At 35.8% G+C, this 18,999-nt stretch overlaps 1 protein-coding gene across 1 annotated transcript in view; it reads right to left on the bottom strand.

Annotated features, from left to right (window-relative positions):
- The window catches only part of LOC136036086 (general transcription factor IIH subunit 1-like), a gene marked incomplete in the record, with an annotated part of 80,268 nt that overhangs the window by 59,470 nt on the left and 1,799 nt on the right, over nt 1-18,999 (bottom strand). Inside the window, 1 exon segment of the mRNA XM_065718076.1 lies at nt 2,501-2,655. Within this exon segment, the coding sequence (XP_065574148.1) occupies nt 2,501-2,648 (148 nt within the window).

Below are 18,999 nucleotides of genomic sequence, written 5' to 3'. Positions count from 1 at the left end.
TAATGCTAATCCAGAAAAATATAATCCGTATTGCTGAAGGCCCCTACAAACTCTCGAAGTACAGCAAGGCTACCAAAGCCCAGAGTGCTAGTGTGCCTGAAAAAATGGGAGGTGAATATTTCGCAAGGGAGTTTAGTGCTCCCAACAAAAACATAGAGGAGTTCTTTGAAAAACAGCTAGACCTTGTTCTTTCAAAAAAGACCAAATCTCTCCTGGTTGTGTCACTAAGTGCTGTTCACTCTTTGATTCCGAAATTAAAGCAAAAATCTCCCTCTGGTGTTGATTCTATTTCAGGAAGGCACCTGCAACTTGCAGGTTCTTTAATCGATCAAACATTTGGCACTATTGTTCTAAATGATCCTTGTTTGTGGTATAGTCCCTTTGCAATTTTGTATCGAACAAATAACTCCCATCATTAAAAAGGGCAAAAAAGATGCTTCTCTGTGCAGTTCTTTGAGTCTTTTTTGACAAGAAATATTGAAGAAAATCGTTCCGCTCCTCCTCGTCAGTTTGGGTACAAGCGAGGCTTAGGTAGAGAGCATACTCTCTTTCTACTGATAAATGTACTGAAGGATATTGGAGAAAGAGGTGATTTCCTGGTCTTATGTGCACTCGATGTTGCAAGAGCTTTTGACTCGTGTATATTTTCTCAGGTTTTGCTTGAGGCCCTTTTGAAAGGTACTGATGCTGCGGTAATCACTTGTTTAAGATACATGTATAGAAATCTGAAGGCTGGAATTAAAGATGGTAGTCAACTATTTCCGATTCTGAAAGGTGTACGCCAAGGAGCTCTCACTTCTCCAGTTTTGTTTAACAATTGTGTTACCGATGCTCAGGATAAGCTGAACTGTACTTTTATCTTCAAAGGAGTTGATCAGTCATTAGTTACGTTTGCAGATGACCTACTAAACCTTTCCTGCACTTTTTCAAGGATGCTTTTCAATCTTTGAGTTTCTCCAAGAAGAGTACGAACACATTTGTTTGAGCTTTAATACCGATAAAACAGTTGTTCTTCCATTCAACTATAAAGGGAATAGAAATTCATTAAGTCTATCCGGCTCTGAGGTTTCTTTCACTAGCAGCCTTATTTACCTGGGCATGCCTATTGGAGCAAACCTGAAAGAAACTGTAAACCAGGCAATTAAAAATTATGCCAGTAAGATGCGGGCTGCGTAGGCCTCCCTGTCGTCAAACACTTCGTATCTAAGTAGAGTTAACCGTTCTCACTTATATAATAGCCTAACAGTTCTTCACTTACTTGCCCTTGCTCCTGTTTGGTCTTTCCTTAATTGTGGCAAAAGAAAGCAAGTTCATCTCCTTTACTTTAAATTTGCAAAGTATTTAATGGAACTTCCAACTTGGGCAAGTAACTCTTATCTGCAAAGAAAGTATCATTTGGTAAACCCAGCTGAGAAGCGTATTTATGATCTCAATACCGAATGCCAGAAGTCTTCCCATCTTTGTTCATTTCTGTTTGTCCCTTGTTTGTAGTTGTCAAAGTGTGCTTTTATTTCTGTTGTCTCTATTTTTTTTTTCTTTTTTTGATTTTTACTCTGTCTTTTTCTGGGCTTTCTGCCCAGTTTTTTGTGATGGGTTATAAATAAAATAATAGATGATGAATAAAATGGGGAACAACATGGCACATTAGCTTAAATATTAACAAATGTAGCGGTATTCATTTTGGCAAGTCCAACCCTGGTTTCAAGTATACTATGGTGGATCCAGCTGCAAACAACATTCAAGAGCTGCAAAGTGCGGATGAAGACAGGGATCTTGGAATTGCTGTACACAACCACTGTAAATTCCGTTCAAACTGCAAGAAGACTGTGTCTCATGCAAATTCTGTCCTAGCACTCTTAAAGAAGACTATATCCAGTAGGTATCCCTATGTTTTGGTGAAGTTGTACAAAGCCATTGTCAGACAAGCGCTTGATTTTGGAATTTGCATAGCATCACCAGGATAAAGGGGTGATGTATAGCTTCTGGAAGGGGTGCAAAGAAGAGCCTGAAAGGCAGTACCTAAGATGAGAGGCCTTATTATGAACGTTCTTAGGAGCCGAAATTGTCTACACTGGTTTACCGACGATGAAGAGCCGATATGCTTATGACATGTATACTCACTTTAACCCCCCCCCCCATTCAAATGTCAACTTCCCAAAATATTGGCACTGACGGGAGAAGATACTCATAGAAGCTGTTCAAGCCATCCATCAAAATTCAACACAAACAAAAGTTTTCCTCCTGCCTTGTAGTAAACCACTGGAATAGTCTCTCGAATACAGTCTCAGCACCCAATGATGAAGTTTTAAGAAGCTATTAGATGTTAAACGGAATGGTGCTCCTGGGAGTACCAGTGGGATGCATTTGATGTTTAAATCATTCACATTATAAAATATGGATCGATTAACAGTTAAAGATTGATCTTAATTTGCTCTGAAGTGCAAATTTAAGGTAATTAACGTAATACCACTGTAATAATCTCAAAGAATTTCATACTTACTCTTAATATCAATATAATTATGGCTTATAGCAAACGTTTCTTTTCCTTCTGGTATCCATCCAATACGAGTCTCCATAACATAAAGTGACCCATCAATTTTTTTGTGCCGCACAAAGGGTACCATGAGTAGAATATCTTCAGATGCCATATTTCAACTAAAACAGAAACAAAAGTAGTTACTGAGCGTTATCTACGGCAAAAGATTGGTTTTAGAAACATGTCCTCCTTTTGATTGGACGGAACTTTCATGAATTTTTTTTTCAATAATATGCCAACATTTCTAAGGAATTATATGCCCCAGGCATGTATACATAAAAAAATATATATATTTGTTAGAATACAAAGCAATATTAGAAATTCAACAGAAAACGAATAGAAATTATTCAGTGCTGATCCTCCCCCTTGTCTTCTACTCTTCATGCTTTGACTACCGCTTTCCTGAAAGCATTTTGAGGGCAACAAATATAGTCAGTTGTTAATTTTAAAGCATCTTATTTTAACAATAGTGACAAATGAAGTTTCATAAAGTAACTTTAACAAAAGTGACAATAAAGTTAAAATAAAGCAAAGTGACCTTTGAGATTTGATACAAGCAAGCATTTTTGAACGCTTTAAAGTAGTTTTCCAAATTTCATAGGGTAAAATATGCTCAAACAGCTAAGCACCACTTCAACTGAAAATGACTGTAAAATTTCTATTATGCCACCTAAAAATTGGGTCATTTCCCAATGTTTCCCAAAGTTGGGTTATTTACAATGTTGAATATTTTAAACGCACTGTAGAGCCTAATCCTGGACACACATTTAAAGCTTGAACAAAATCTTGGAAAATGCTGTCCCAACAGGGTGGATACTGGTTTTAAAGTTAGAAGAAAAGATGCAAATCATAGATGAACTCGATCTTAGACATATTTAATCTAAGAAAAGTGTTGTGAAGCAGAGTAATTGCAGGGTAGAGGCACTAGTTTCTGGTGCACTAAGCATTAACCTATGCTTTCACTCCTTCCAATTACCTCATTTATAGTACAATTTTATAGATTTTAATATCACTGAAAGCCTCAGCTATCAAACCTTTAGTTTCAAAACACACCAATTTCGTTTCATCATCCAACAAAATTAACAAAAATAGCAAGACTCTTAGTTTGAAACAGTCTTTGGGACTGATTCTGTTTATAAATAAAATGGTTTCTATCAAACAGTTCGTGGTAACGAACTGTAGTAAGGAGCGACCCGGCTCAATAGTAAACGAAATTCTAAAAAACGAAATTTTGATGCTAAAATATACATCAAAAGAATCGGATTTCCAAGCTGATTTTAAATATATAAGTTTCATCAAATTTAGTCTTTGTCATCAAAAGTTACGAGCCTGAGAAAATTTGCCTTATTTTGGAAAATAGGGGGAAACACCCCCTAAAAGTCATAGAATCTTAACGAAAATGACACCATCGCATTAGGCGTATCAGAGAACTCTATAGCAAAAATTCCAAGCTCCTATCTATAAAAATGTGGAATTTCGTATTTTTTGCCAGAAGACAAATCATGGGTGCGTGTTTATTTATTTATTTTTTTCCCAGGGGTCATCGTATCGACCAAGTGGTCCTAGAATGTCACAAGAGGGCTCATTCTAACGGAAATGAAAAGTTCTAGTGGCCTTTTTAAGTGACTAAAAAAATTGGAGGGCACCTAGGCCCCCTCCCACGCTCATTTTTTCTCCAAAGTCAATGGCTCAAATTTTGAGATAGCCATTTTGTTCCGCATAGTCAAAAACCATAATACTATGTCTTTGGGAATGACTTACTCCCCCACAGTCCCTGGGGAAGGGGCTGCAAGTTACAAACTTCGACCAGTGTTTACATATAATAATGGTTATTGGCAAGTGTACAGACGTTTTCAGGGGATTTTTTTTTGTTTTAGGGGTGGGATTGAGGGGAGGGGGCTATGTGGGAGGATCTTTCCTTGGAGAAATATGTCATAGGGGAAGAAAAATTCAATGAAAAGGGCGCAGGATTTTCTAAAAATTACTATAAAAAAAATAAAAAAATAAACATGGAAAAGCTTTTTTTCAATTGAAAGTAAGGAGTAGCATTGAAACTTAAAACAAACAGAGATTATTACGCATATTAGGGGTTTTAAAAATAAATACTTTAGCATAAAGAGCGAGGTATTTAGGAGGAGATAAATACCTCGCTCTTTATGCTATAGTATTTTTTAGTAATTTCAACTATTTATTCTACGGCCTTTCTGATTCAGGGGTCATTCTTAAAGAATTGGGACATAACTTACGATTTAGTGTAAAGAGCGAGGTATTAACGAGGGTACAAACCCCCTCATATACATAATAAAAATTTAAGAATATAAAAGTATGTTACGTAAGTTAATTCTTAAGTTACATATTTTTTTACTAATAAGAACATTCGTTAAAAATTAAAATTTATAGTTGCCTTTTTATGTAACCGAAAAATTGCGGGGCAACTAGGCGTGCTTCCCCACCCCTTATTTCTCAAAATCGTCTGACGAAAACTAAGAGAAAGCCATTTAGCCAAAAAAGGAATTAATATGCAAATTTCATTTTAATAATTTATGTGTGGAGAGCCAATATCAAACATGCATTAATTCAAAAACGTTCAGAAATTACATAAAAAAAACTAGTTTTTTTTAACTGAAAGTAAGGAGCGACATTAGAACTTAAAACGAACAGAAATTACTCCGTATATGAAATGGGTTGTCCCCTCCGCAATCCCTCGCTCTTTACGCTAAAGTTTGACTCTTTGCCACAATTCTGCTTTTTAAAACAATTAAAAGCTTTAGCGTAAAGAGCGAGGGATTGCGGAGGGTACAACCCTTTTCATATACGGAGTAATTTCTGTTCGTTTTAAGTTTAATGTCGCTCCTTACTTTCAGTTAAAAAAACTAGTTTTTTTTTATGTAATCTGGAACAAGAGCCAAGAGCTCATATGACACTTATGACGAGGTCGGAAGAGCCAAGAGCTTCTTCCCACTAAGTTTCATTACGATCTCTCCACTCTAAGCGTTTTCCAAGATTTCAGGTTTCCCCCTCCAACTTTCCCCAACGTTACCGGATCCGGGCGGGATTTAAAATGAGAGCTCTGAGACACGATATCCTTCTAAATATGGAATTTCATTAAGATCCGATCACCCGTTCAAATAAGTTAAAAATACCTCATTATTTTCTAATTTTTCCAAATTAACCATCCCTTTTTCCCCCGTAAATGGTCGAATCGGGGAAACAACTATTTAAAATTTAATCTGGTCTGTTCCCTGATACGCCTGCCAAATTTCATCGTCCTAGCTTATCTGGAAGTGCCCAGACTAGCAAAACCGGGACCAACAGACCAACAGAAATTGCAATTGCTATATGTCACTTCGAAACTACCAAGTGCCATAAAAACACATCCTCATGCGAGTGGTCACAAAATACAGCTAAGACTGTCACAATTCTCCATATACAAGTGCATAATATATAATTCAAGGCCACATTTTTTTTTATTTGTTTGACTATGTTCCATGTATTAATTGCGTTTCTGTAGCAAACTCTTTACAGGCTTATTGGCTCAAAAACATTAAAGCTTTAAGACTTCCTATTCTACCGAATAGACTGCAAATTCGAAATGCCTATTTGACCAAATTTGAAACTTGTAATTAGTTACAAGTTTGAAATACCTATTGATTACTTCTTTAGACCTGTGTTCTTTTACCCCAAAAAGTCTAACTTTATTCACACAGTGCTGTTTTTCTGATTATTTGTCTTTAATTAAAATTTTTCTTTCTCTAATGTGGTTCCAATTTGAAACTACGCATCCAGTTTCTAAAAATAGCAGTTCTGTTTTCCTTAATTTTTTCTGACAGTCTTTATATTTTTATATATTCTTATTTATATGTGTCGATTCGGTTTTTTTCTTATCATCCCTTTGACTACCAATAGCCTGCCAGGGGTTTGAGAGTAACAAACAAATTAAAACTCATCTTCTGTAAGATAAGGTAAGGGTAGATCTGGTTGTTATTTTTATTGTGCCAGCAATTTTGCGTTTCTTTGCAAATTAAAGACATAAGAAAGGAAGAAAGGACCAAGCCTTTAAGAAAGGGAGAAAAAACCAAGCCAGTAATCAGCAAATTTAAACTAATCTTCTGTAAGATAATGTAAGGGTAGATCTGGTTGTTATTTTTTTGCATCGTGCCTGCAATTTTTGTGTTTCTTTGTAAATTAAACGCAGAAGAAATGGAGAAAGCACCAAATCTTCAAGAAACGGAGAAAGGAACAAGCCAGTAATTAGCGCCTTATAAGTCTTACTTCTGTTGTATGCAAGGTACTTGAGAGCATTATTAATGATGCACTGGTCTCTCACCTTGAAAGAAATCCGTTACTTTCAAAAAGTCAGTATGGTTTCTGTAAAGGTTGCTCAATTGACACAAACCTCATTGATTCATATGACTTTGTGACCAGACTCTTGGATGATGGCTTTCTGGTGGACGTTATATTGCTTGTTCACGCAAAAGCCTTTGATAAAGTACAGCATCAACTTCTTCCCCTGAAACTGGAACCATACAGGGTGCATGAGGGTATAGTTGCCTTGGTTGAAGCCTTTCTTACTGGAAGAGCTCAGCGTGTAGTAGTTTATGAAGCCACTTGTAGAATTGTCTATTCTGATGAAATTCCTGTCATTAGTGGGCTTCCATGGGGGACAAATCTGGGCACATTGTTCAGTATATATGTTAATAACTTTACATCTCACCTGAAAAACCCACTGATACTATATACTGACAGCTGCAAGCTCTTAGGACAGACCCAAATTAGCCCCAATCAATCAACAACGCAATAAGATTTAGATGAAATATCTAGATGGTCATCTGAGTGGGGTTTGCAGATCAGCGAGTTAAAACACAAAGTCCTGCATCTTGGACACGACAACCCTGATTGACCTTACCATAATGGATATGGCCTACTTGAAGCTGTAAGAGAGGAGAAGGACCTGGGGGTTATTGTCGATGACGAACTCAAGTTTCACAGCCACACACGAGCTCAATTTCATGTAGTTTCAAGCTACCAAGTGGCCTATCTATTTTGTCAATTGAGATGGTAGAATTATATAAGGCATTAGATTTTATCAAGTCATATGGACAAGCACAGAGTTGGACGATTGATGTACCTGAAGTACCTGATGAACAAACATGACCCTAGTCGTGAAATAGTTTATAGTATTCATCAAATTGTTAGGTCATTAGAGTGTGTGGGGAACAATACTGGTATAGGTCCCAGCACATGTTGGAATTGCAGGAAATTAATCTGCTGATAATATGGCTAAGTGGGGTATTCTAAATGGGCAGAATATAATTTTAGAACCAACACAAAGCAAAGATATAACATGTATTTATGATGTATTATGTGACAAGGAGACTAATGAGCATATTAGAAATTGTGCAAACCCAATTTTAGAGCTTTTGTACATGATATTAGATCAGTTGCTGCTACTATTTTGAGATTGAGGACAGGTCATGCCAAAACCCATCCAGTCTTGCATAAATGGGGCAGAGTTAGCTCTCCTTACTGTGATATTTGTAATGAGTATGATGATGTCAGACATATCCTAATGAAGTGTAGAAAATACAATGTACAAAGAAATGTATCTAGAAGTTTGATTTTAAAGTATTTTGGTGTATTTATGGTCAGAGCAATCCTAGATCATACAAAGTTCTCTAAGTAGGCCCATAGAAAGGTTTTATCTTTATTGACCAAGTACATAAAAAATTGTTATCTGCATAATGTTCTATAATTTTCGGGTCTTTATAGTATTTATGTATGATTTATTTGATTTACGTATATATATATATATATATATATATATATATATATATATATATATATATATATATATATATATATTTATATATATATATATATATATATATATATATTCTAGCAGTTTTTAAAGTTTATTTTATGTATTTCTAGAAATGTTATGTGACCATAGCAGAATATGATATGCAGAATAATGTCAGTGATTTAAGCAAAAACACTCTGTACAACATCTTAGTACAACCCCATGATATTTTAAGTGTTGACATGACATGTGTCAAAAATATATCTGGGTGATATTCAAAGTGGCTTGGCTCGGCCTAGAGCCCAAGATTTAATAGAAGATCGCATGTAAATGAGCAGATGATTTCCTCAAACGTTAAGTAAACAACAACAACAGGTATAACAGGTCAAATTAGAAATATATATGCCAATAAAAAATTTGAAATAAGATAAATTTTATTAGAATAAAAAAAATGAATACCCAAAACAGTACATCTGTTAACCTTGGTTAACAGATGGTTAATTCATGATTTTTTTATGCAAATTAACTTATAGATAACGAAAGCAGGGAAACTTACAAAAATACTCACACAGAAATGGTCCACTGATGGCTAAAAACTAGTTAGAGATATTTAAACAGCGAAGGCATGGGAATAGGCTAGATCAAGTTCTAGAAGCTAAGATAAAAATGTTGTGCTTAACTAATAGTACAAGCTTCATCTTCTATGTTCATTTCCGTGGAAAATCCCTCGTAGGCCTTGAGGAACAAACGTCTCTCTGAATGATCCTCATGTCAATTACCATATATTATTAATTTACCACTTTTGGTAAATATGATTAATTTTCAGATATTTGAATTTCATGGTTCAAAAGGCTTTCAATTCAAAATAACGGATGTTTTTTCAACAGCTCAGTAGAAATGTCAATGCAGCCACTGACCCATTATGATGCAAAAACTTGCAGCAAATGCAAAGAAAATTTGATAGATCATGCAAAGCAGCAGTATGGACATTGGGCAACTTGACAAAGCTAACCAAATTCTCTGTTTAAAAGCACAATAGAACTAGCAGTTTAGTCAGCCAGTAACTCAACTTGAACTAACTCTTCTACTTTTCTGAGTCAGGACAAGATAGCCTAGGACTTCTGTTGCAATCTAGCCCTATCTCAAAAGGGAGGAAGGAAACTGTTTTGATAAACCCATTGAAATTGTTCAATCTCTGAATAGGCTAGCCAATAAAATCATGGAAACGTGTTTACAGAGCCAATAACAGATTGGCTTAGAAATGTGTTTACAGAGCCAATAATAGACAAGGCATAAATCTTAACTCAGCTTAAACCAAATCTCCATCTGATAGGCCTAGTATCAACAGGGCGCAAGTGCTTTCTTCAGCTGGCGATTTTATTCCATAAATTACAATATGAGAAAAAGAGTTGTTGCTTTCTTTATTATGCATACTACATCCCAATTTCTAGTTCTAAAGTGCAATCAGATTTGTGAAAATACATCACTTGCTTTCTGGTTATTAAGAGTATTTTGTAGTTAACTCTTTAGAAGCTTGTTGTCAGCAAATCAAAGGCATTTGATGCATGATACTTGAACCATTGAATACAGAAGAATAAGAGAGTCAGTGGATTTTTATTTGTCTAGGAGAAGGAACATATGAGTTGTGTTTGATTTAATTTTTGGTAATTGGAAGAACATACAAATTCATTACTCATAATGTATAGCTGTTACATTTGGGCTAGTTCTTTCAGCTATAATCTAAAAATTGAAGCCATCCAAAATCAAGCTGTAAAGCCAACTTATTTTAACAAACTTAATTCTAAAGAAGTTTTTCTTAAATATCAGTTACTAACAGTACAACAAATTTGCCAGCTCCAAACTGCTGTATGTATGTATATATATTTATTTCCCATCAAAAGAAACAAGTAAGATAAAAAAGCGAAAAACACACTAAAAAAGAATACACAACCACAAGAAAAATAAAGAACAAATGGATATCTAATTACAAAAACAAAAGCTATTGCCTCAAAATAATTGCCGAAGGATATATTAGAGTTATATCTGGCAATCTGGGCTATGATTGCTTCATTAGGGTCGATTATCCCATACTGACTTGTCACAATATGGTTACTTGTCCATGGTGGAAGCCGTAAGAGGCACTTCGCATATTTATAATTTGTAGACCGCAAATTTTTCTTATCTTCCTTTTAGAATAGCCTCTAAAAGGGACTTAAATACACATAATGGGGTAGTGTCATTGCATTGTATAGCTGGGACAAAATCCGCTGATCAAACTGACACTTAAAAACTACAACACGGCTATACGCTAAAGAGATCTGTTTCTGAAGATGACTCTGCGAAAGGTGACGCGTTTCAAGCATAGACCAATCAATAGGGATCCCCAAATAAACTCTGTGGTCGGCAAGCTGAAGAGTAGCACCACCCAGCCTAACATCAACAGCAGACACTGGCTTAGCATTAAACAACATCACTTCTGACTTCTCCTCATTAAACTGAAGGCCTATTTTTCCATATTCTACTTGAAACTGAATAAAATTCTCCTCTAAATCGCGAAGGAGGCGGCTCAGTTTAAAAAGATTGTCTACATAGCTTATTAGCGGTAGATCAATCCCACACAGAATGTATGTCAGATTTGACTTAGATTACGGTTTGACGATGCTGTTGTTAAATGCTGTAGGTGATGTCAATGCACCCTGCTTTACACCTTTTTTAACGGGAAGCACCGGGTTACTTGTCAGGTTTAGTGTTGTTGGTAGCTTAAGCTCAGCCTTTAAATTTTGATACATATCATATAAAGGGTTTAACATACATGGGTCAACACATGCTAGGCACATATCTAAAATAATCTGCTCATAAATTAGTGACGAAGGCCCGTATAACATCATGCGCAGCGAGAGCTATATTCTCACCACTTTTTTCAGCATCTATCAAGGCCGAAACAAGAGCAGAAAGAGCATGGCCACAACCTAGACTAGACTGACAACCGAATTAATGGTCTGGAAATGTGCATTTTGTCAACAATCAGTGCTTCAAATAACTTACAAAAAACTGTAGCCACAGTTATAGGTTGGTATGACGAGTACTGGTAAAGTGGCTGTCTCTTTTTAGGCACAGGTGTTAGTATCCCTATTGAAAAAGAATCAGGAACAATACCCATGTTAAATATAATTTGACAAGGAAGGGCGAGGTGCTCGAGGAACATCTTGCTGCAAAACAGCAGGTGCTGAATTGATATGCTATCACAATCACGCGATTCCTTTTTTTTAGTTTTCTAATAGCAGTACGGATAGAACACCTTGTAATTATTATACCCGGACTGTTTTCTTCTCGATTACGTGAGAAGAAATCATCCAGTTTCACACTGACACTCTTTTGCAGCCGGATATCAGGAGCCAAAAATTCATTTCTATAATGCTGAACCCAATTATCTCAAGATATTTAGGTCATTGTTACACGATACCTTTCTTTAAACAATGAAGACCAAAGTTAATTAGGGTGGGTAAGGACAGCCTGAGATGAAGAACGAATAATTGCACTCGCTGTAGTGAAAGTTCTTTCGCGAAATTAAGTTTACTAGGAATTCGAAGCTTATTCACCCAACCATCTCGAGGACAGCCAGCCTCACGCCAAACCAAAAGCCAAAATTTTGCCGAATTACACGCGTTCTGCAGATTAACATTCGCAGATTAGCCTGGTACTTTGGTACCAGGCCACACCCGTCTAGACGGTACAGCTGACTGTTCAGCGAGACGTAATGCGTGCACAAGCTCACTACAATAAATATTCAACCGAATCCGTGATTCCGCCGGATATTTCTTTGAACTAACCATCAGCAGATCAAAAGGAACACGGATTTTTGAAACAAGTTCATCACAAGTTGACTAAAATGAACTCATAAACGCACGTTTTCAATCACAAACAAAATAAAGACGATTCTGGAGCCTCCCAGGAGGAGGCGAAACACTAACATTTAAATCAATATTGAAAAACAACAGAAAATGGTCTGACGTAAAGTTTGAATCAAAAACAAGAATCTCACTCGATGTAACTGATCAAGTGTGCATAAAATGATCTAGGCTTGACACACTTCCCGAATTATGAATATATGAAAAATTCTTATTCTTAGACACGAGTATAAACTCATCACCAAGCATAGTAAGTAACATATTAGCACAATTAGAACTTAAACAGTTGTTGCCGCACAGGTTTTCAAGATCACAGTTAAAGTCACCTGTTATCAGACGTGAAAGTCCATACTATTTTATTAATACACTTTGATAGCCTTGCAATACTTGTGGCAAACAGTCTCTTTGATTGATCATCACAGTAGTCTGTAGGGAGGTACACGTTCCCGATAACAATATCTTGGATTTCGACAGCAAGAAAGTCTAATGCCAAGTCAAACACAGATGTAGATAGAGAGGATCTAACGTAAGTCGCAAGGCCGCCGGCAGATGGCCGGCCATGAGTGCGAGAACATTTGGCTGTGACTGTAAAAACCTAATGATTTGTTGACAAATTCAACAAGGTAAGGCTGAGAGAGGTTGCAAAATGTTCCTGCAAACACACAATATCATATCTTGAAAGAAGGTCCTCAATAAAAACAGACTGGTTAAGGAGATTGCCATTTCAATTCCGTGTTGCAACTGCGTGCTTAGCATGGGTGGATTCTAGATTCATTTTGGTAGGGAATTCATATCGATTATCGCTTTACTAGCCGGACATCTTATGTTGTAGCATGTGTGGCCTTTCTTTTTGCATAAAATGCAGAACATATCTTTAGTGCACATATTATCCTTTGTGGATGTGTGATCAGAAGCACCACAACGACCACATATAGGCGTCAATATGCAATTATCCGCTAAGTGACCAACTCCATGGTGTGAATAACATCTTTTTGGGAAAGATTTGAATTCTTCAGCAGGCAGCTTCTCATAACCAATTTGGACTGAGACTGCAAGAAAGTCTTCGAGATCCTTACTCGTCCTGAGATACAGTTTGAACACTTTGGAGCGCTCAAAGCTATTGATTTCTATTGCTTTTAATGCACTTGGAACAAGTGATTCTATATCAGTATGGGTCATACTAGGTGGAACTTGTTTCAAAACAGCAATTAATATTTTCTCTTTTAGCATGGCAGACACCTCAGGCTTACTAAATTTCATTTTCTCAACGATCTTTTCAGCAGAAGATTTGGACTTGACAAGCAGTTTCCAGTCCTGTCTGACCTTTCTTAGCTCACTTATTTCGGCTGAGTTGGGGTAGACGCTATCCAAAAACTGCTTGCGAGCAAAGGGATTATCAAGAGACTTTGGCATTTTAAGAACGACAGCATAGGATGGCTGGGATTTGACTGTTACAGGATTGGCGGGGCCTGGGATACTATTCGCCAAAGGGCACCAGAGACTCTGTGCTTTAGCTGTAGACACAAAGTTCTTAAATTCTAGACATAAATCATTTACCTTGCGGGTTAACGTAGTGCTTGCCTCGCCAGGAATTGTAGGGACTTCGTCTGGTTTGTATATAATGAACTTCGACAGGGCACTGAATTCTTTTCACAGTAGTCCATAACCTTCAAAATGTCTGCAAATGTATCAGCAACTTTCAGCCTTTGGTTGGCCGAGTAGCATAATTCACCATAGACCAAATTGTTTTCTTCACTTTGGTCAGCAAATCGTCAGCAAGAAAATCGCAAACCAGTTTTGATAATATCAGCATTTGCATTTCCTTTTGACTTCGCCTGCACGGCAAAATTTAGTATAGCGTTATGTACTAATCTATTCGGCTGCATCCCATAAAATGAATTCAGTTCACATGCAGTTCCTGACTCAGTAGTCCAAAAAAAAAGAAAATCTTTTTCACTAAATAAAACTTGGCAAAAAGCCTCACAGCTAAAGCATCTGATATAGTTTCAATAATATAGTTCAAATGCTAGTAAACCAGTCAAAACAAGTTAATTTGGCAAAGTAGAAGAACTGAATCAATGAGTATTGAAAACAAGGTCAAGTTCCAATTTTAAACTAGATTTCAATTTATAATCCTCTTATATATATTATTATATATATATATATATATATATATATATATATATATATATACATATATATATTATGAAAGTAAAACAGTTCAAAATAGGGATGATACCTTTTCATTGACAGTGAAAACTGCTGATGATGACACTGTATATGTGTTCGAAATATCCAGTTAAAAAATTTTATATCTATTCACTGTCAATAAAAAGGTATCATCCCTATTTTGAACTGTTTTACTTTCGTCATGGAAAGGCAGTGTGGTCTTCGAAGTTAGCTATATATATATATTATTATATTAGGTGTTATCTCATTGAACTCTGAATAAATAATTGATAGTCTAGCACCCCCAGGACTAATACATCTTGTCCTTTTTCATTCATCATCATATAATCATGCTTATCCCATGTCCTCATCTACACTTTTTCTCTTACCTGGGATATTTTTCACATGCAAAGAGCAGCTTTTACCATAAAATATACCAGAGTGACATTATAGAACAGTATTCTGCTGGAAATAAAAGATTCTGTTTCAGTCCTGTTGTTTTGATATAATTATAAAAAAACATCGTTTTTCTACTAGTGCAAATGAATAATGTTTAGGAGTGTTTCTATAGTGCACAGTGCCTTTTTTCAGTATTCTTTATGTTTCAAAGTTTAACACTTTGTTGTTCTGTGCTAAAATATTATTAATTTCATAATAAAATAATATATTTCCATACTTAGCTTTGTACTAAAATAATATTAAAGAATTTAATACTAAAAATACTTTTCTTAAGTCCCAGTTACTAACAGTAAAAGAAATTTGCCAGCTCCAAGCTGCTATATTCATACACAAAAAATGATTTAGCATCCCCAGGACTAACTTAGCCTCTTCCATTTATTGGCATATTGTAATGCTTATCCAACTTCATCCTCTACATATTTTAACCTCATATCAAATAATTGTCACACGCAAATAGTAGCGTGTTCCACAAAATATGCTGGAGAAATATCATGGAATACTATTCGGCTGAAAATAAACAATATGTTTCAGTTCCATCCTTTTGATATAGTTGTGAAAAAACGTCTTCTTTCTGCTGATACACGTGAATAGTTTTCATCAGGATTCTCTCTTTTTGATGTACAGTGCCTTTGGTTTAATACTTTGTGAGGTAGACCAGTGATACTTTAACATGAAAACTCAAGATCATCCAAGGGCTAACATTTGGGACCTAGGGATCATTGTTCAGTTTCTGGTATTGTGTTCTTACTGGTATGTTTCTTATTAAATAAAGACAAGTCCTGATTAAAATAAGGTCTGGTAATTGGTTTCTCTACCATATCTAAATAACCTATGCTGTAGGGACAACTTCTATCTAAATTTAAATGTTGAAAAAAAGTTTTCCAAGATTCTAGTCAGCCAATCCCAATTTTCTAGTCCAAATCACAATCTAAATCTAAATACAATATTTCCAAGGTTAGAAGCATTTTCTGTTATAAAGGGTACACTTTACTCAAATTATAGGCTATAAGATAAGATATTCATTTTTTTAGATGTCATTACAAGCCCCAAAGGACTGAATTTGCATTTCAGGGTCATAAAACCAAAAAAAAGTAAATCATAAAAATAGCACAAAAAATAAAAAACTGACTAAACAATGCCAAAAACAGTATCAGAGAGGCAAAGCCATTCATTAGTCAAAGAAAAAAAAATTAAGCAGCAAAATGTCAGGAAGTTAAAAAAAAGGTAAAAACTAAAAAGAGTGAGATAAAATTAGCATTAAAAAGGTTTAAAAGAGAACAGTTGAACAAGGGGGAGGGAACAAAAGAATCAAATGAACATAATACTTGGGTATCACCAGTACCAAAGAAAAAAAAAAGCAGAACTAGCAGTTTATTGCATCAGCAATGAATGGCACAACGGTTTTTTCATGACTGGAGGTAAAGCAACAGCTACAAAACAAGATAGGAATGGATTCAGAAACAGTGCATGACAGTCAGGATGGGGAGTGTTTTTTGGGTAAAATGTTTTCTATACTAAGATTTATTATTGCGTTTTTTTGGAAAATGGAGACAAAACATTACTCTCCATGTGCTCGAGAGTTTCCAGTTTGGCCTTTTATAGAAGGAGCAAGTATGGTCCCTTAGCTTCTTTAAAATTTATTCTCAGGGCTTTTTCTTGGATAGATTCAATTTTTTCAAATTCATCATAGGAGATGTCAGGATGCCAAACTGGATTAGCATATTCAAAATGCAGGCAGACAAAGGAAGTATAGATCCTTAAAGAATGAGAAGGGGGGACGTTAAATTTATTCAAGAGTTTAAGGAGAGACATGGATGAACTATGGACAATATGGGCTATGTCTGAGACGAGGAACTGTCCAAGTACAGTAGATTGTATGCAAACATTTCCTTTAGAAATGGTCAAGCACTACACCAACACTAAAATAAGAACAAAAAATATGCAAACCAACAAAATCAGTGAATTTTTGTACATAGTCATGCCTAGATCTGTATCTGGCCTTATTAGGGGGCTTGGGTGCATTTGCAAGGTTAGCAATTAGTTTATTCAGAATCAATATTAAAAGTGCATTGAGTTGTAAGTACATATTTATTTATTTATTTTAAACAAAAACAGAGTAGCCATAGGCATGTATTGTAACAAAACAAAAATAAACAAGAATTGGACCCATGGGTATTGATTGGTAAAACATTAACAAATAAACTCCATAGGCTAACACATTACAAAAATAAGCAAATACACCAGAACCCACAAAGAGATAAATTCATGAAACTCATTTTAGGGGCACCAAGACAACATTTCATACAAATTCCATAAATATTATGGTTCTAAAAGCTGTAAAGCTGTAAAGCTGTAACATTGTTCCTTGAGACAACATGGTCAGGTAACATATTCCATGATCAGTTTTATTAATCTGCCAAATTACAAGAAGAAATCATTAGTTTGCTCCTAGCAGATATTTAAGGCAACCCATCAATTTACAGAGTAAATTCTAGTTTGCAGGCATTTTGCTATCTTGGAAAGCAGCAGAGTTAGGTGACTGATGTTTCCAGTTAGGTGAATGGCATCCAGAGCCTTCAAGATTTCCAGGAAAAATATTTTTAAGCATCCACTTCCACTACTTCTTTCCCAAGAGGGCACTGACCTTAAATAATGTTTATATGTATTAAAAAAGGGACCTTACAAAATGGATCTTCTGCTCTTTCATCCCAATCTGCACTTTCATGGCATGTTCACTTTCTTGGTAAGTCAATCTGGGTAATGGCTATCTTAAGAACATTGACAGAGGGAGTTGTGACCACAACACCAGGAAGATTGTCTGAACAGGCAATTAATCCATAGAAGAAGAAGTGTTTGTGGACTCTGTGATATCTGCCCTCTTCCAGGGCAACTTCTTGCTATGCCACATGTCCTTGAAGATTCATCAAATTAAAATGGCTTTTGACAGGAGGAATCAGCATTCAAAAGCTTATGTCATTATGACAGCACCTTTTTATTACTGGTACATGAGTATTGGAAGCTGTAGTTTATTCAATGGGTAGGTCAAGATTCTTGCATCCATCAATACTTTTTGTTGTCAATCTTTGGGCAAATTCTATTTTCTGTGAATCACCCTTGTTAAGGGCATTTTAACACACATCCCAAATTCAAGCAATGGTCACATAAAACCCTTGTACAGTTTGGTCATAACTTTGGATTATCTACTGCATGAATGTCTTTTTGTTTAGACTATATTGTCAAAAAATGACTTAAAAACATGGATGAAGAAAAACAAGAGCTAAGAGCTCATATGGCATGTGTGATGAGGTTAGAAGAGCCAAAAGCTCATATGGCATGAGCTCTAGCAAAATTCTAAGAACCATAGATTGATTTAAAAGGAAAATCAGAGGCTTAATACCAGTCAGGATTTAAAATAAGAGCTCTGAGACACAAGGTCCTTCTATATATCAAAATTCATTAAGATCCAATCACCCATTTTACATTAAAATACCTCATTTTTGTAATCTTTCTCTCCCTCCACCTCCTCAGATGGCTGAATTGGGGAAAACAACTTTATCAAGTCAATCGCCTTTATCAAGTCAATTTGAGCAAGTCCCTGACATGCCAACCAATTTTTATTTCTAAAAGTAGGTCCCCCCACCCCAACTCCCCCAAAGAGATCCTCTAGTCCAGTTATATCAATCATGTATGTAGGACTTGCACTTATTCTTCCCACCAAGTTTCATCCCAATCCCTCCACTCTAATTATTTTCCAGAATTTCCAGTCCCCCCCCCCCCAACAAAACTGGATCCAGTCATGATTTAAAATAAGAGGTCTGAGTTATGAGGTCCTTCTAAATATCAAATTTCATTAAGATCCAATCCCTTGTTCATAAGTTAAAAATACCTCATTTTTTTTATTTTTTGAAATTATCCCCCCCCCCCCCTATGAGACATGATATCCTTCTGAATATCAAATTTCATTAAGATCCAATCACCTGTTTGTAAGTTAAAAATACTTTGTTTTTTTCTAATTTTTCTGAACTAACTGCCCCCCCCCCCAGATGGTTGAATTGGGGAAACAACTATTTCTAATTTAATCTGGTCTGGTCCCTGATTTGCCTGCCAAATTTCATTGTCCTAGCTTA

This window comes from Artemia franciscana, chromosome 15 (assembly GCF_032884065.1).
Source record: "Artemia franciscana chromosome 15, ASM3288406v1, whole genome shotgun sequence".
Taxonomy (NCBI): Eukaryota; Metazoa; Arthropoda; class Branchiopoda; order Anostraca; family Artemiidae; genus Artemia; species Artemia franciscana.
Note: the sequence above shows the minus strand (reverse complement) of the source record. Positions and strands in the feature narration are given on the sequence as shown.